This window comes from Dendropsophus ebraccatus, chromosome 8 (assembly GCF_027789765.1).
Source record: "Dendropsophus ebraccatus isolate aDenEbr1 chromosome 8, aDenEbr1.pat, whole genome shotgun sequence".
Lineage (NCBI taxonomy): Eukaryota > Metazoa > Chordata > Amphibia > Anura > Hylidae > Dendropsophus > Dendropsophus ebraccatus.
The window spans coordinates 84,528,083-84,546,711 of NC_091461.1; the positions used below are offsets into that span (position 1 = coordinate 84,528,083).

Here is an 18,629-nt window from a genome sequence, read left to right on the forward strand (position 1 = left end):
CTAACAGGCTTGAAGCAGCAATTATTCCCAAGCCGGTAAGATCAGTGTTCGTTATTTAGGGTCCCATAAGAACACGTTTTGGGGTACCAGACCCCTTTCTTAAATTAAAGAGACATTTCTCTTTCTGGTACCCTGAAACGCGACCTTAAAGAGGACCTGTCACCCCCCGTGCCGGGGTGACAGGCTCCCGACCCCCCGTTACAGCCCCCAATACTCACGTGATCCCGCCGGGTCCCGCTTCCTCAGCCGGTCGGGTCACAGAGATATCAGCGCCCGAAGCCTGGCGCGCGCGCTGACAGCAGAGTCAGACGCCCATAGAGAATGAGTGGGGAGTTCGATGCTCCGTCATTCTCTATGGGCATCGGACCCGGCGTAATCACGTGAGTATAGGGGGCTGTAACGGGGGGTCGGGAGCCTGTCACCCCGGCATGGGGGGTGACAGGTCTCCTTTAAGTACAAAACACTGATCTTACCTGCTTGTAATCGATCGCTGCTTTATGCCCGTTTTATTTTTCCTAGATCTTTGGTTAATTCCAAGGTCTTTGACACTGATCTTCACCGATATTGCTTACTGATGTACATATGAAAGGTATATTCCCATCTCGCATGAACATGGCTTCCCAGACCCTCTCTGGTCTTATGGCAGCCACAAGCGGTGGCTGGGATGCTGAAAACAAACAGTTTGTGTGATTCCTTGACTTAACTGAGCTGTCTGTACAACTTCCATTTAACTCATAGAGCCTGATTAAGGAAGCTATACTAAGGTGGGATGCGTGATGTATAATGAGCTAGGTCCCTGTTGGGGTAAGACTGGCATATGGAGTCTTAGGGGTCATTCTCATGTTTTATGGATTTACAGGATCGTATATACGGATGATGCTATGGAACGGACTGGCAACACCATTCATAATGATGGTGTAAGCTCCGGAACTGTCTAAATGTTCGCACTACTGTAATGACACTCTGTACATTTATGATGATTCTGTGAGCTCTGTAACTCGGAGCATGAAGATTTAAAACTAATGTACCAGCGGTATATCGCTTCTCTGTTTTTACCATGCAAAGACCAGCTTGGGAACCGGGCCGCAGGTTAAAAAAAAAAGAAGGCTCCGGTCTATTCATGTTAAAAACAGAAAAACAACGTACCGCTGGTACATTCGCTTTAAACAGATTGAGAGCTCACAGCATTATCGTGAACAGTGATGCCGGGAGATTTGAAGTCCATTCCATAGCACATCATCCATATATATGTGTAAAAATGACAAAGTAGCTCATTTCCATTTAAAGAGCTTCCATAGACATATACAGGCTTAGTGGAGGATACACAGGGAGGTGCTTGCTCCATATTATGGATGGGATCACTGTTGACAATGTGGCCAAACAAGGAGACGTACCTGCTTTTATGATTAGTATGGGGAACAGCAGGAGGAATTGTGATTACATGACATAACTTTTCTAATACAATATGCTCAATACTTTTGGTTGGCCACCACCTTTAAAGAGTAGGTGCACATCATTTAACATACTAAATTGATGTCCTGTTTGTCAGCTATTTATTATTACATGTAGTCTGCTCAGGAAATATGAACAAAGGAAAACTGTAACTTAAAATGTGTTCATTGGCCATATAAATCTTGGAAATTTTGCTGTTTGCTTATTGACTGTTTTACCTTTGCCCACAGAGCAGCTGAGGAACAGATTGTCCAGATCATGTGCATCAGAAAGGGAAAGCGCCTGGTTGCTCGGATCTTACCTTTCTTTCCTTTGCAGCAGTGCACTTCTTTGATTTCTACTGCAGCATACAGTTTGCCCTTCCTCATCAAGAAGGATGTTCAAGACCAGGTGTCCATTCTTTACTACACATTTCCAGATCTGTACTTACACTTGCATGTTTCAAGCAAATTTGCTTACAGCCCGTCTCTTTCTCAGATTTTGCCATGCCTAGCCCCTCCATGTGCCCAAGTGGTTAGCCATCTGTCGGGATCGGCTATCACTTCTCTGCTACAGTGTCTTTGTGGATCTGGTGTTACTTCCCCTCAACAGCAGCTTACAGCTGTGCTCCAGAACAAGGTAAGTGTTTGTGGGTGTAGTAGGCAAGATGAACAGCTTCTCAGTCACCCATACTGCTGTTTAATAAATAGGACATTAATTACTAGAATATTTGTGGTTAAAGAGAACCAATCACCTAAAATTCACTATCCCTATTATCAAAGGTCCTCTCTCCCTAAGTCTATCTATGAAGATACAGACTGCATTTGCAGTCTGTATCTTATACTTTACCTGATCCTTTGTTCCGGTGCAGTAATGCCGGCCGCCGCCATCTTGATGACGCCACGTGCGTTCCAGCGTGACGTAAACAAGATGGTGGCGGCCGGCATTACTGCACCGGAACGAAAATAATAATCAAATATATTTACAAATATTAATAAAATAAATAAATACATCTAATTAGGGGGGGGGATTGATTTTCATCCATGATTGGTTCTCTTTAACTGTAAAATCTTTAGTTAGTGGACAGTGTTTTTTAATATGACAATTTATTGGAAGGTGAAGTGTGCCAGTCACCTCGGTTTTGTAGTGCAGTTGTTGGTTGCACAATGTTTACAAGTGATTGGCCATGTGGTACACACAAATGTGTGAACCAGGCTTAAGTGTGCACTCACCTGTTCCTACCATCTGTCCCACAGTTTGGCCTAACGCTTCTTTGCCAGATTCTTGAACGAGGTGAAGAGTTGATGAACTCTGAATGTCCTACTGCACTGAACCAATCTCTGTGGTATGTTGTTTTTTTTCTATAACCCGCATTTAGTCTCTCACAGATATGAAAAATGTTATCTGGTGGTTAGCCCTGCTCTGCATGCTACAGTTCCAGTGACCTATGTTATGGATGTGGGATGCTTCGCACAAATTGCATGAGTTGGACATTTATGGAGACTGCGGCCCCCTATGCTCTTTATTGCGCCCTGCTTCCTTTGATAAGTCAAGACTGCAGAAAATGCCTGCCTGGCCAGTTTCTGGCCTCAGCAGCGACCTAACTTTTTGTGTGACCACCAGATAGGAAGAGACAAGATCAAGAGGTGGCTGTGTAATTGTGCTGCATGCTACACTGTAGTTTATAGAAATTGTGAAATATTTGCTAGTTTTCCTAAGTCCCATAAAGTATTTGTAGAGGTTGCTGCGCTTATGCTTGACTAACTCAACTTCTGTTGGACATGTTGAGCAGGGGTGCTCACCTTGATATTCACAGTTGCTTTGCTATTTATATCTCTCATTTTTATGTTTCTCTGTGTGGCCATCAAACTGTAAAAGATTGTTTACACCTGGTCTAAGTGAAGAAAATGCTCACAAAATCAATACATTTGTAATGGGAAGAATTCCACACGAAAATAACAAAACATGTTTCTCGTGCGTCTTATTGGGGGACACAGATACCATGGGTATAGGCTGCTGCCACTAGGAGGCGCTGACACTAAGAGAAACAAAGGAAGTGACTCCTCCTGAGCAGGATATACCCGCCCACAGGCACTGAGCTAAACCAGTTTAGCTTAGTGTCAGTAGGAGGCAGACACAGGTCTGGGTTCTCCAGACCAGTTTCTTCCTTTATGTTTAGTTAGTTAGATTTTCTTTTTCCTTCTAGGTCCTATGGATTCTTGGGCACGGTGGGTTATCTAAAACTCACCCTGATCCCCCCACTATGCGACCAGGGAACAGACCATAAATGTAAATGGGCTGTGACCCCTCGGTCGCCACCGGCCGGCAACGTGACACCAGGGCCCCAGATCAGTCTGACTATCTGGTCGCTTTTCTGCGGACTCTGTATCCGCACAGCCCCTTCCCGCCTCGCCCCCCAAAGCTTGGCTCGTTAAGGTGAGGCACCCACCGGCTGAAGACTACAATGGTGAGTATGTGCTCCTATATGGTGAGTATATTCCCCCTGCCCTCCCTCCCAGGCCACCATTTTATTCCCATAGGCAGCTCTCCCTCTCTCCAGTCACTTGCAGCCCTCCCCAGGCAGATGCTACTCTCCTGACATTTTCAGGGTCTCCCCTCAGTCAGTAGCAGCCCAGCCCCTCCACCATTTTATTTTTATTTGTGCCTCTCTGGGTGCCATGGGGCGCACTGTGAGGGATGTCCCTCCCCTGACTGGGTGCTGCGCAGGCCGCAGTTTCCCGCACTTTTCCTTTCATGTGGCTCTAGAGACCATACTAAAGGATGCTCCGCCCCTTTTCCCTAAGCCCCGCCCCTTACCGGGTGCCGCGGCATCCTCCTCTATTGTGGCTCTCCAGAGTACACACTGGGCTGCCTCCGCCCCTCCCGGTTTGCCCCGCCCCCTTTCGGGCGCTGCGCGGCCCACTTCATTCCTTTTTATTATGTTTGGCTCACTGGAGCCTGCGCTGGGAAGGCCCCGCCTCCTCCGGTAGGCCCCGCCTCTTCCGGGTGCCGCGCAAGCCGGAGAATTGCCGCCTTCTTACAAGTTGTGGAGCCTGCACTGAAATGCTCCGCCCCCTCCCGGTAGGCCCCGCCCCCTTTCGGGAACCAGGCGGCCCGCAGCATCCCACCTTAGTCTTGTGGCTCTGGAGCCTTCACTGTAGGATGCCCCTCCCCCTCCCGGTAGGCCCCGCCCTTTTTCGGGTGCAGCGCGGACCGCGGCATCCCCCCTTATGGCTCTCTCTGGAGCCTGCACTGAGGGATGCTGCTTCCCCCCTCCCCCTGCCGTGTGTGTGTGTGTGTGGTCTCCTGATGGAGCTACCACACACACTGCTCTCTATTCCAGCAGCCTGGGACACAATGCATCTCTCCTGCCACCTACTGGTGGAAGTGATAATTACACCATTACATATAGGAAAATGGCTTGCATCAGGTTTTATTATGTCCTAGGTTCCTTGCACTGTTCCAGAAACCCTTAGGCAGCAGATCCAGCATTTTTGGTGCTGGTTGACCCCTCTGTGTCAGATTTTATATATATACAATTACATTAATACATATATACAACCACATGCACACAGACACATTCGCCATCAGATAGTGTTTCTGTGCCCTCAGAGAGATCCTTCTGCTACATGGTGTCACAAGTAGGACGGAAACAGACACATTACCCGCTATCAGGCGGTGTATCTGTGCTCTGAGCAGAACCCTCTGCTACATGGTGTCACGCAGGAAACAGAACCAGACACATTACCCGCTATCAGGTGGCGTATCTGTGCTCTGAGCAGAACCTTCTGCTACATGGTGTCACGCAGGAAACAGAACCAGACACATTACCCGCTATCAGGCGGCGTATCTGTGCTCTGAACAGAACCCTCTGCTACATGGTGTCACAAGTAGGATGGAAACAGACACATTACCCGCTATCAGGTGGCGTATCTGTGCTCTGAGCGGAACCCTCTGCTACATGGTGTCACGCTGGAAACAGAACCAGACACATTACCCGCTATCAGGCGGCGTATCTGTGCTCTGAACAGAACCCTCTGCTACATGGTGTCACAAGTAGGATGGAAACAGACACATTACCCGCTATCAGGCGGCGTATCTGTGCTCTGAGCAGAACCCTCTGCTATGTGGTGTCTCGGTAAGTACATGGAACCAGACACGTTGCCTGTTTTCCAGGCAGTGTAATTGTGCTCTGAGCAGAACCCTCTGCTACATGGTGTCACAAGCAGGACACAAAACCAGACACATTACCGTTCCTAGGGGGACTACTGTGTTCTCGGGGCAGAATCCTTTGCTAATTGGTGTCGCAAACAGGACATGGAACCAGACACATTACCTCTTACTATGCGGTGTTCCTGTGCTCTCACTACAGAACCCTCTGCTACGTGGTTTGTCATGCAGGTTATGGGACCAGACACATCACCTATTGTCAGTCGTTGTTCCTGTGTTACTCAGAGCTTTCCCCTCTGCTACAGGACATCATAGGTACAACAAATATCCGGTCATTCACATCACCCATTAGCGGGCGGTGCCTCAGACCTGCCTCTCATCTTCATGAAATAGATTCCTTTACTGCATGATGTCACATACATAGAACCGGACACGCTACCCCCTCCCAGATGGTGGTACAAGGTTATTCAGAGCTTTGCCCTCTGCTGCATGATATGGATACAACTACCTGTAGTTCAGTGTGCACAGATTGGGGTGTTCTGTTATATGATATAACACCTTCTTCAGGTCCACTCACTACACTGGTGATGCTGGGCTTTTCTCGTGTCCAGTTCACATTTACGTTGGGACACAGCCCTGATCTCTTCCCTGCTCCCAGAGCTCACACTGTAGACCTATATTACATGTCTAGCTTACATGTCTGACCAGGTACATTACCTGCTTCCAATCCAGGTATTTGTATCTCTTGAATGCTGGTCCTCTGTTACTTACTGCTTGCAGCTAGTCTGCTCGTGTTACCCTGTATATGACCTTTTTCCTCCTCGCAGGACTTCCATGATCTGTGCCTGTCACTTCAGGGGATCATCATACGGTAACTTGTTACTACACCATCTTGTCTTCTATATGTTTTCCTTGACAAGTCTCATTACCTGCTCTCAGGCAGCGTAACCTTGGTGTCTTCCTGTTGGGCTGTATCCTTTCTAAAGCCCTAGCATTCTGCTACATGTCCCACTACAGGTGGCCGGCAGCATACAGTTCCGGTCACTATTTCTCCTGGTACTGTCAGGGTGGTTTTTCTGTACTTCATCTGGGCATAACGGCCACGTACTTGCATTTGTCTCGCTGGCTGTTCCCCAGTGGTATGGCTTGTATTGCTTAGACCGCCCCTTCTGCTATACTGCAGATGGTCCTCAGCATCGTTTGGTCTTAGTTTCTCATGGTGCTTTACTTCCGGTAGCTGGCTTTGGTCAGCACCAGCCACTTTGCCTCTTCTCATTGATCTGTGTATAGTGAGGCCTCTCGGTTCCTCAGGTAAAACAGTAAAGGGTTTCCTCTACCCCTGGTGTAGGTAGGACATCAACTGCCTACATGACCATCACAGTACTACTGTAGGACTTCTCCTTCTGCATCTGCCTATGGCCAACATAGCAAGTATTTAGTCTTCTCTCTCTTAGGCAGCTGCAGTCTCACAGGGTGAACATTCCTGTTTACTGCCTGTACTGTTTCTCTAATGCCCTCAGCACAGGTGTATGGTCTCTTCGTGGTCTAGCTCCTCCAGGTGTCCTTGTTTGGCCATATGGACTATGGGGCATTGTTCTCTTTTCGGTGTTTTGCAGTTCTCCCACATACACCATTACTCTTTCTCTCTGGAGTAATGCACTGTTGTTCAAGACCCCCCTATCCTAGGGTTGGTTTTTTACCACTCAGCAAGGAAATCTTCAAACAGCCCTTTCCTCCTCCACAGAGTTGGAATATTTAGTATAATAAGTATCCTCCAGATACTTTTTCTGAGGACTGTTATCCGATATAGCTTCTTCCAACAGGTGGGTGTGGGTTTCCGGCCCTCACTGGCCTCTATGAGCACTCCTGCTGGCCTTCCTTGTCCTTGGTCTTCTTGTTGACCTGCCATGCTCTCCAGTCGGGGCTCACGGTCCCCCTTTCTTATCTTGTCTCCCATGTGGAGTCCTCGAGAACTTAATCCCTTAAAGGTCTCCTTGCAAACAGGGGTGTTCAGGGGCCCATGTCTGGCCCTACCTAAGGCTCTATCGTCTCCACACTCATCACATTCTGGCCAGGCTTACATCTATTCGGCAAGTTGCCAATTCTCTATCATCTTGTCTCATTCACTGTTAACGCCCCCTTGTTTCTCTGTGGCTCTGCCCACCAGAATGCATCTGGCTCTCGCCTTCCCATTGCCTGAGGCTCCGGTTGAGCTGGTTGATCCTTTGATCTCTTCCATGTGGCCATTAGTCTCCACACAATGTTTTTTCTTTCTGTTCTGCTCTTACCAAGCAACGTCTCTGCTCACATTTTGAGGCGTTGATTTCTAGATCTAGTCTACATATGGGCCCTAGTCTATCTATTAACTGCTGTGCCCATTGCCATGTGACAACTCCCGTGCCCATCAGCCTTACCTTGACCTCCCTCTACAGTTTTCTTCTGGGACTCCAGGCTCTCGGGCTCCTCTAGTCTCCTGGGAGCAGAGTGTTTTAGATGATCGACCTCCTTTCTAAGGCTTTAACAGCCCATGGAGATGATTTTTCCCAGCTTACCGGCTTTCCTCTGCTCCTCTTTTCTGTTGGGCACTGCGGGGTACCAGGTACTACTGTACTCCTTCCAGGTCAACTTACACAGGATTCTGATCGCGGTTTTCCCTTCTCCTGTTCCTTCCTTTCCCTGGACTGCATTACGCTTGGAAAGCTTTATTCTTCATATTACCATCTATGTGTTTCTCAGATGAGGTTACTCATGTCATAGGCCATGGCTTCTCCTAGATTGCCATACTTCTCTTGTGCTCGATCTTTGTCTTCTCAGTGAAGACTGTTCTCCTAGGCCTATGGAGCTTCCAGCCTGGCCATTCTTCCCAGCTCCATAGTCAGGGACGCAGCTTCTCCTGCATCTCATGTGGCACCTTCTATGAGAGACGCTCAGTCCTCTCTCCTTTATTTGACGCCTTAGGCCTCTATGCGCCATAAAACACTTTCCAGTCTCTCCTGTCATGGTTGTATTTGTTTTTTTTTTTTCTGTTCTACCTCTGGGTAAGTCCCTGCCGCCTGTGGTCGCCTACTTGGCTGGGCGTCTCCTTTTTTTCTGCACATCTAGCCTACTAGTTCTGTTCGACTCAATGTTACGTCATGTCGCTGGCTTACAGGAAGGCCACAACCCACTCTGTCTGCAGTGCAGCACATTGCTCCAGGGACTAGACCCTCTTTCCTTTGCGGCGGATCCGTAGGGGTTTTTTAGACTGCATTCAGCATCATCCCTTGCTCTCTTCCTAGTTGATAGTTGTGTTGGTGCTATTCAGTTCCTTGTCACTGAACGCTCTTGTCTAGCGGTTATCTTTCCCACCCCATGGACTGCTTTTGGACGTCCCATGGTATCTGTGTCCCCCAATAAGACGCACGAGAAAGGAGGATTTTTTACTCACCGTAAAATCTCTTTCTCGTAGTCTTCATTGGGGGACACAGCACCCACCCATTTTGTTTTGGGTTTTTTCCTCGGTATGGTAGTTTTCTCCGTTTTGGTGTTATTCCTACTTTACCTGCTCTTGACTTCTCCTACTGCTCTTGTACAAACTGGTTTAGCTCAGTGCCTGTGGGCGGGTATATCCTGCTCAGGAGGAGTCACTTCCTTTGTTTCTCTTAGTGTCAGCGCCTCCTAGTGGCAGCAGCCTATACCCATGGTATCTGTGTCCCCCAATGAAGACTACGAGAAAGAGATTTTACGGTGAGTAAAAAATCCTCCTTTTTTAAAAATGCCACAAGGACTGCATTAAAAAGAATAAAGTGCTAAAAACTGTTTAAGCAAAAAAAAAAAAAAAAAAAAGTGCAACAGTGTGAGATCTTGCAGAGGTGACTTGATGTAGGTTACTCCAGGTGAAAGTGAAAGAGACTCTGTCAGTATGTTTATGCTGCCCTATCTAAGGCAGTGATTTTCAACCTTTTTTGAGCCGCGGCACACTTTTTATACTTAAAAAATCCCGGGGCACACCACCAACTAAAATGGCACAAAATGACACTAAAACAGTACATATTATACATATAGTTAATAATATAGATTCTAAATGTATTTATACTCACTCAGTGTGAAACCTGGGCCTGTTTTCTTCTCCCCCCTGCTTCTCTCCTGTGCTTCTCTCCACCATACTTCTCCCCCCACTTCTTTCTTGTGCTTCTCTCCACCATACTTCTCCCCCCCCCACTTCTCTCCTGTGCTTCTCTCCACCATGCTTCTCCCCCCCACTTCTCTCCACCATACTTCTCCCCCCACTTCTTTCTTGTGCTTCTCTCCACCATACTTCTCCCCCCCCACTTCTCTCCTGTGCTTCTCTCCACCATACTTCTCCCCCCCCCCACACTTCTCTCCTGTGCTTCTCTCCACCATACTTCTCCCCCCTACTTCTCTCCTGTGCTTCTCCCCCCACTTCTCTCCTGTGCTTCTCTCCACTCAAAAAAAACATACAGATAGGTGGATTTAGATTGTGAGCCAAATGGGACAGGGAGCAATAATTGGCAAAACTATGTGAAGTGCTGCGGAATCTGTGTGCGCTATAGAAATAAAAGCATTATTATTATTATTATACTTCTCCCCCCTGCTTCTCTCCTGTGCTTCTCTCCACCATACTTCTCTCCACCATACTTCTCTCCACCATACTTCTCTCCACCATACTTCTCTCCACCATACTTCTCTCCACCATACTTCTCTCCACCATACTTCTCTCCCCCCTGCTTCTCTCCGCTGTTTCTCTCCCCCATCCCCATGTTTCTCTCCCCCCTGCTTCTCTCCGCTGTTTCTCTCCCCCATCCCCATGTTTCTCTCCCCCCTGCTTCTCTCCCCTGTTTCACAGGGGCACCATAGTTTGGGGAACCTTCCCCGCGGCACACCTGACCATGTGTCACGGCACACTAGTGTGCCACGGCACACTGGTTGAAAATCACTGATCTAAGGGTAGCATAAACTAGTGACAGAAGTTAAACGAAATGAACAGTATCAGAATGAACATTGTTGTGTACCTGTGAGGAAGTAGAAAAAAATGGAGAGCAGCGGGGACCAAGAGTTGTTAGAACAGTGGCTGTTGGGGATCAGGGCAGTTGATTTTTTTTTTTTATGTTTAAAGGAGAAATCTGGCTAAAGCTAAATTAAAGTATGTTATTGCAGCACAAAAGTTATCCAAATTCTCAATATACACTTATTACGGGAAATGCACATATAGGCGGGAGATTTATCAAACATGGTATAAAGTGAAACTGGCTTAGTTGCCCCTAGTAACAAGATTCTACCTTTTATTACTCAGACTGTTTGGAAAATGAAAGGTGGAATCTGATTGGTTGCTAGGGGCAACTGAGCCAGTTACACTTTACACCATGTTTGAAATTTCCCCCATACAACACACTATATAAGTCCCTGAGCTGCGGGCTGGGCTGTGCGTTGGTGGCTGCTGCTGTGGTGTGTGCGATCACAGCAGCCTGCCTAACATTCTGATTTCTTGGGACCTGTCCCACCTACTTTGTGCCAGCAGCTGGATCCCCCCTGGTGTTGGTCGGTCCCTCGAGTGAGCTCTGCCTCCTCTCCTCCTGCTCACCAGGACTGGAGTCTAGAGTGAGCCACGCCGCCCTCAGGCTGCTTGGTGGTGTGTGGCTGCTCTGCCTCCCTCCCTGATGTGTGGGTGCAAACAGGATGACTGCTCCAGTGTGAGGAGATTGAGGGAGCCCCACACCACCAGGCAGCCTGATTACCGCAGCAGGAGGGTGCTGTGGCTCAATCTAGACTTTCCCACAATCGCTGGGGCACTGACCATTGGTACCACCACAACCATGACAATAGTCATGCTCCATTCACTGGGACTGAGGGTGATGGCCCATAACTGCCACTCATTTCTCAAAGGGGATATGGCACCATTGTTGGGTGACACTACATTTTTTTTATTTTTCACCATGTTGTTATGTCTTTAAATGTTAGTAACACACATGCTCTGTTTTTCAGGACACCCCTAGTTGCACAAGTTGCTCATTGCCTTTTGCAAATCCAAGTGAACACCCTGCCCCAGACCCTCTGTTCCCCAATCACAGCTCTGCTGCACTTTTCTCGGTACCTTGATGATCAGAGTCTTAGCCAACTGAGGTCAAAGTTCAGGTGAATATTTTTTTATTTTTTTTTTTAAATCTGCACTAAATATAGTTGCTTTAGGTTATCATGTTAGGTCACTGTAAATTCAAGCTCAAAGACCTTTTCTTTGCATTACTGTCTAGCTCAGTGCTTCTCAAAATTTTTGTACTCGGGCCTCACTTGGCGTACCATATTGAAGCTCGGGCCTCACCAACAAACACCTACTACTATGCATTGCCTGATACCACCATGTAGTGCACATTATATCCCAAAGCAGCACCAAAGTGCAGAAATAAATACTGCTCCACCAGTGCAGCACTCCTTCCTCTGTGACCCAGCCCTCTACTCACCTGCCAGCTTCCGCACACACACACACACTATTCCATTCTCAGCATCCTCTTTCTGGTGCAGCTCTTTTTCTCCTCCTTACCCCATTTCTGTGCATGCAATGCTCCTGGCACTGTCAGAGTGTGCCACAAATAGTTGATAATCCCAATGGTGTTCCACAAAAATTAATAACCCCACTAGAGCCCCACAAATAGGTAATTTACACATGTATACACACAGATATCACAGTCATCATGACACATGCATGTATACACATGACATCAGCACACATGTATACACACAGATCAGCACACATGGGGGTGTGTGTGTATATATATATATATATATATATATATATATACATATACACACACACACCCATGTGTGCTGATCTGTGTGTATACATGTGTGCTGATGTCATGTGTATACATGCATGTGTCATGATGACTGTGATATCTGTGTGTGTATACATGTGTAAATTACCTATTTGTGGGGCTCTAGTGGGGTTATTAATTATTTGTGGAACACCATTAGGATTATAAACTATTTGTGGCACACTCTGACAGTGCCAGGAGCATTGCATGCACAGAAATGGGGTAAGGAGGAGAAAGAGAGCTGCACCAGAAAGAGGACGCTGAGAATGAAATCGTGTGTGTGTGTGTGTATACATGTGTGTGTGTGTGTGTGTGTGTGTGTGTGTATATATATAATATATATATATATATATATATATATATATATATATATATATATATATATACACACACACAGATCAGCACACATGTGTGTGTGTATATGTATATATATATATATATATATACACACACACATACAGACACAGATCAGCACACGTGTATTTGTGTATATATATATATATATATACACAGATCAGCACACGTGTGTGTCTGTGTGCATATATATATATATTATATACACACACACACACACACACACACACACAGATCAGCACACGTGTGTGTGTGTGTGTATATATATATATATATATATATATATATATATATATATATACACACATACACAGATCAGCACACGTGTGTATATATATATACACACACACACAGATCAGCACACGTGTTTGTGTGTGTATGTATATATATGTATATATATATATATATATATATATATATATATATATATATATACACACACAGACACACACACACACACACAGATCAGCACACACGTGTGTGTGTGTGTGTGTGTGTATATATATATATATATATATATATATATATATATATATATATACACACATACACAGATCAGCACACATGTATATATACACACAGACACACACACACAGATCAGCGTACGTGTGTGTGTGTGTATATATGTGTATATATATATATATATATATATATATATAATATTATGCGAAAAAGGGGTCTGTGGAGCCTGTTACAAGTCTCAAAACACGGGAATAGCCAGATATCCCCCTCTCCAGAGAAAGAAGCCCATTGCCAAGGGGTGCCTCCTAGTGGGGAGAGCATCAAACCACCCTGATACGTAGTCCCTCAGGTCCTCACTCTGTTGCGAGCTTTGGGACCTAAATAGGGAAACACCAGGGTGGCCCCTGTAAGTCAAAGTCTAACTCTGTGGCGAGTATAACGACATAAGACAAGGGTTACCAAGGCTAGGCATCCATCCACAGACTGCAGTTTCGGGGTATTTGCCCCTCGTCAGTGTGGAGCAGGATTCTGGCTACTGGGGCAATGATAAATAGACCAACAAAACACAACAATCACTGAACTCAGGGAGAACAGTGAAAAATTCCAATGGAGTACTCATTTACGAGTCTCCATTGATTGTCCCATAGAAAATTTAAATATGCGAAAAAGGAGTCCATGGAGCCTCAGTTACGAGTCTCAAAACACGGGAATAGCCAGATATCCCTCTCTCCAGAGAAAGAAGCCCATTGCCAAGGGGTGCCTCCTAGTGGGGAGAGCATCAAACCACCCTGATACGTAGTCCCTCAGGTCCTCACTCTTTTGCGAGCTTTGGGACCTAAATAGGGAAACACCAGGGTCCAGGCTCCACGCACCCCTTTTTCGCATATTTAAATTTTCTATGGGACAATCAATGGAGACTCGGAAATGAGTACTCCATTGGAATTTTTCACTGTTCTCCCTGAGTTCATTGATTGTTGTGATATATATATATATACACACACACACAGATCAGCGCACGTGTGTGTGTGTGTGTGTGTATAATATATATATATTATATATGCATACATACACATACAGACACAGATCAGCACACGTGTATGTATATATATTTATATATATATATATATATATATATATATATACACACACACAGATCAGCACACGTGTGTGTGTATATATATATATATATATATATATATATATATATATATATATATATATATATATATACACACACACACACAGATCAGCACACGTGTGTGTGTATGTATATGTATATATATATATATATATATATATATATATATATATATATATATATATATATACATATACACACAGATCAGCACACGTGTATGTGTGTATATATATATATATATATATATATATATATATGTATATATATATAATATATATATATATATATATATATATATATATATATATATTATATATATACACACACAGATCAGCACACGTGTGTGTGTGTGTGTGTATATGTATGTATATATGTATATATATATATATATATATATATATATATATATATATATATATATAACACACACACACTGCTGCTCATAGATCCCTGGCTGAGCGGGCAGCTATCAGCAGTGACTGGGGCTTTCCGACTCCAGGCAGGGGCCTCGCGCCTCACCGGACTGTGGGCTGCGCCTCACAGTTTGAGAAGCGCTGGTCTAGCTCATGGCTTGAACATGTTGCAGTAAATGGGCTCCATGGACTTGTCAAAATCCTGCTGAGCCTTGCCAATTCTCTGTCCACTGTTCATAGGCATTTCATAGTTTTAGAACGAAATACTCTGAGATGAACTGATTAATAGGAGTGTATAGTCTGACAGCGGTCTTGAAAATACAGTTTATTCCTTGTTCCCTGTCATCTGTGACCCACCTGTTATTGGATACTTGGATTGGTGAAGGAGTTTATTGACCGCAAAGAAGAATAAAAGTTGCTTGACAAAAGTCAGGCAGTGGTGATTCCCCCCCCCATATCACAGTGTCATTAAAGGGGTTATCCGGTGTTATAAAACTTTTGATATTGTGCTGCAGACTAATGGAAAATAAAAAAGCGTAGGCTCTTTGTTACTTTTTATACTGTGCTGCAAACATATAAAAAATAAGTGTAGTACCAGACACCCACATTTAGCTCATACTGCCAGTTGGTCTACTACACTGAGCCTACAAGCAAGGGGCATTGTGGGAGAGTGTGTGCGCTGTTGCATGACAACAGAAGATACCTATCAGAGCAGCCCTCCTGTCATGTGTCCATATGCATGTATATACAGTGGTGCCTTGGATTACGAGCATAACTCGTTTCAGGACCATGTTTGTAATCCGAATCCACTCTTAAACCAAAGCAAATTTTCCCACTGAAATGCAGACAATTGGTTCCACACCCAAAAAATAATGATTTTTATATTCTAAATAATATGTAGAACAGATTAAACAAACAATGAGAAACAGGTGAATGTGTTAAATAATAAGTTACTGTACAGTATAGCAATCAGCATGTGGTGTATAGTTAGTGCATAAGAATGAAAAAACTGCAGACGTTTAAAGATACAGGATGGAACTGTAGATCCCCATAATCTAGTAGTACAACAGGCTAGAACAGAGAAGCAGGGCTGCTGTCAGAGCTCTGTGTGGTCACATGACAGCAATTGGGGAAGGGGGATTCAGCATGGACCAATCAGAGAGTGATAATCACAGAGCTGTGCAGGAGGACACTGACCGAAACATTATATACAGCAGTGTAAGGGCCCTATTCAACCGGACGGTTATCGTTTAGATTCGAACGATTTAACAATAATCTAAACGATAATCGTTTGGTTGAAATGCAGTTAACGATTAACGACCGGACGAGAAATCTTTGATCGCTTTATAAGACCTGGACCTATTTCTATCGTTGCTCGTTCGCAAAACGTTCGCAAGTCAGCATTGAATAAGAGGTCGTTCGCAGTAGATACGAACGCAATAGCGAAGAAAAAACTATCGCAAATACGATCATGAGTAACGATTATCGTCCCATGGAAATGAGTAAGCGTTTTCAGGTCTTTCGCAATAGCGGTCGTTTGAGATCGTTAATCGTTAACGATCATGCGAATGTTAATCGTCCGGTGGAATAGGGCCCTTAATGGAGTGTGAGCGCAGGCACATTATAGCAGAAATGGAGAGGATGGGAAACACAAGGGCTAACAGCCTGCAGGGAGTATGAAGGAATGAGCAGGGTATATGTGTGCTCAGTATAGCAGTACTCACTGTTCATGGACCACAGCAATGCTCTTAATCCAAGTTACAATTTTGAAAAACTGTGAGCTTTTCTTGCAAAACGCTCTTAAAGTAACACTGTCACCTCCTTTGTGCATTCTGACATCTCTACACAGGTGTAAAGGGTAAATTTTGCCGTTTTCACACCTTATTTTATATCATAAGTCATGGTGCTTGTTCAAGTAAAAAGATTATGTTAAGTGGGCGGGGCCTCGCGGCATTAGCGCCACTTAGCCCCGCCCCCTCGCATGCCATTGGAACAGGCTGACCGAAAGGTCTTCACCCCACCCCCTTTACGTTGGCCAGCCAATGAGCGTCAAGGGGGTGGGGCCAATAGTGATGTTGTGGGCGGGGCTAAGTGGTGCTGATCCCGTGAGGCCACGCCCACTTAATACAATCTGCAGTTGCTAAATGGACACTTTTTACTTGAACAAACACCATGACGTATGAAATTAAATAAGGTATGAAAAACGCTAAATTTACCCTTTACGCCTGTGTAGAGATGTCAAAATGCACAAAGGGGGTGACAGTGTCACTTTATTCAAGTTACTCTTAAACCAAGTGTACTCACAAAGCCTAAACCTAAAACATTATGCTAGACAAAATTTGCATTTAAAATTGCATATACTTTTATTGCACAGAATAAATATAGAAGGCAAACGTAGAAAGTATATAGTGGCACTCACCAAGTCCATGCTTTATTTCACGTCCGATACAGAGCTCTGCCGATTGAGTCTACCTTTTGGAGTAGAGCACCACCAGTACAGTGACTGAACCCAGGAGTCGTGTGGGGATACAGTAGCCGTGCGTAGACTGTGTCGGAGTGCCCACTATTTCCTTGTTGTATGCGATAAATATAGAAGGATCAACAGTACAGACCCTATGGACGGGTTAATATATATGTAGAACTGTATTAAAGGGGTACTCCGGCCCGGGGGTATCTTTAAGCTATGGCCGGGGAGGAGGTGGTTATGGACAGCGGAGGTCACTTATCTCCCTGGTTCCAGCGCCGGGTCCCGGATCACTGCCCGGTACACCTGTCCCGTGGCCGCCTTTTGGTGTGAGCTGCCGCATGAGACGTGACTTCTCAAGGCAGCTCAGCCATTAAGCGGCCGTAGCGGAGTCCCGCCTCGGGGTGTGTTCTCCGAATTCCCCCTTACCCTTACAATAGCCCTGCAGTTGGTGAATGGCATGTTTTGGCAAAGTTGTACTCCATCCAGTTACAGCCTCTTGGGCATCATTTTATCAATGAATAGTCCTTTTTAATATAGATCTCTTTAATTATGGATTTTCTCTTCCTTAAAATTCAGGTCCTCTCCTAGTCCATGAAGAAAAGTGTACCTTGGACTCACCACAGCCCAAAGCTCCCTTTCCAGTCTTTGCTTCAAGCGTTTTATGTGAGGTTTTATTATGTTCCCACAAAGGTGAATATGAAGCATTGCAGTAAAGGGAAAAGGCCCGATTAACCTGCATCGCTATCTACAGGACGACACAGCTAAGCAGATGCAAAACAGAATAAGGCCAAGCTGGTGCCCATACCATTTCTTGTGTAGGATTTTAAAGAATGGCTCTGTGAGATCCATCAACGCTCATGTCACTGAAAGGATCTTTCAGATGAATCATGTTTATTTTTCTTTTATATAAATATATATATATAGCGCCATGTAAATAAATATAAAGTATTATTAAACCGGACTCTTACATGACCATGCATTTGTACATGTACATTTCAGTACTAATTATTTTAATATGGCAGGTATTTTCTTATGACAAGGTTATAGCTAGAAAAAATTCACATAGTAGATTTAAAGTTGTTTTAAATCTTCCCCTACTGCCTACCTGCCTCTCTGGTCTTGGCTGTTTTCTTATTGTGGAGGCTTCTGATGATTTTTATTTATAATTTTTAACATTCTTTTTTTTTTTAGTCCCTTTTTTAAAGGGGTATTCCACTCAAACATAACTTTTGATATGTTGCTGCCCATGGTGAGACTATCAATTCATTCTATACTTGTTATCTATTCAGTCTCCTTCCCCCAGTTCTCAGCTGCTGCTTTCTGCTCAAGACAAAAAAACTGTATGAGCTTTTTTTATCTGTCTCCCCCTACTCCCTTCCAAGATGGCT

The 18,629-nt window shown here is 44.9% G+C and overlaps 1 protein-coding gene across 1 annotated transcript in view; it reads left to right on the forward strand.

Moving 5' to 3' along the window:
- Positions 1 to 18,213, forward strand: part of PATL1 (PAT1 homolog 1, processing body mRNA decay factor) — a 42,914-nt gene extending 24,701 nt beyond the window's left edge. Inside the window, exons 15-19 of the mRNA XM_069980800.1 lie at positions 1,683 to 1,842; positions 1,930 to 2,070; positions 2,688 to 2,776; positions 11,584 to 11,733; positions 17,818 to 18,213. Of these exons, the coding sequence (XP_069836901.1) occupies positions 1,683 to 1,842; positions 1,930 to 2,070; positions 2,688 to 2,776; positions 11,584 to 11,733; positions 17,818 to 17,836 (559 nt within the window). The 3' untranslated portion in view covers positions 17,837 to 18,213. The remainder of the gene's footprint in view (positions 1 to 1,682; positions 1,843 to 1,929; positions 2,071 to 2,687; positions 2,777 to 11,583; positions 11,734 to 17,817) is intronic.
- The last annotated feature ends 416 nt before the right edge of the window (positions 18,214 to 18,629 follow it).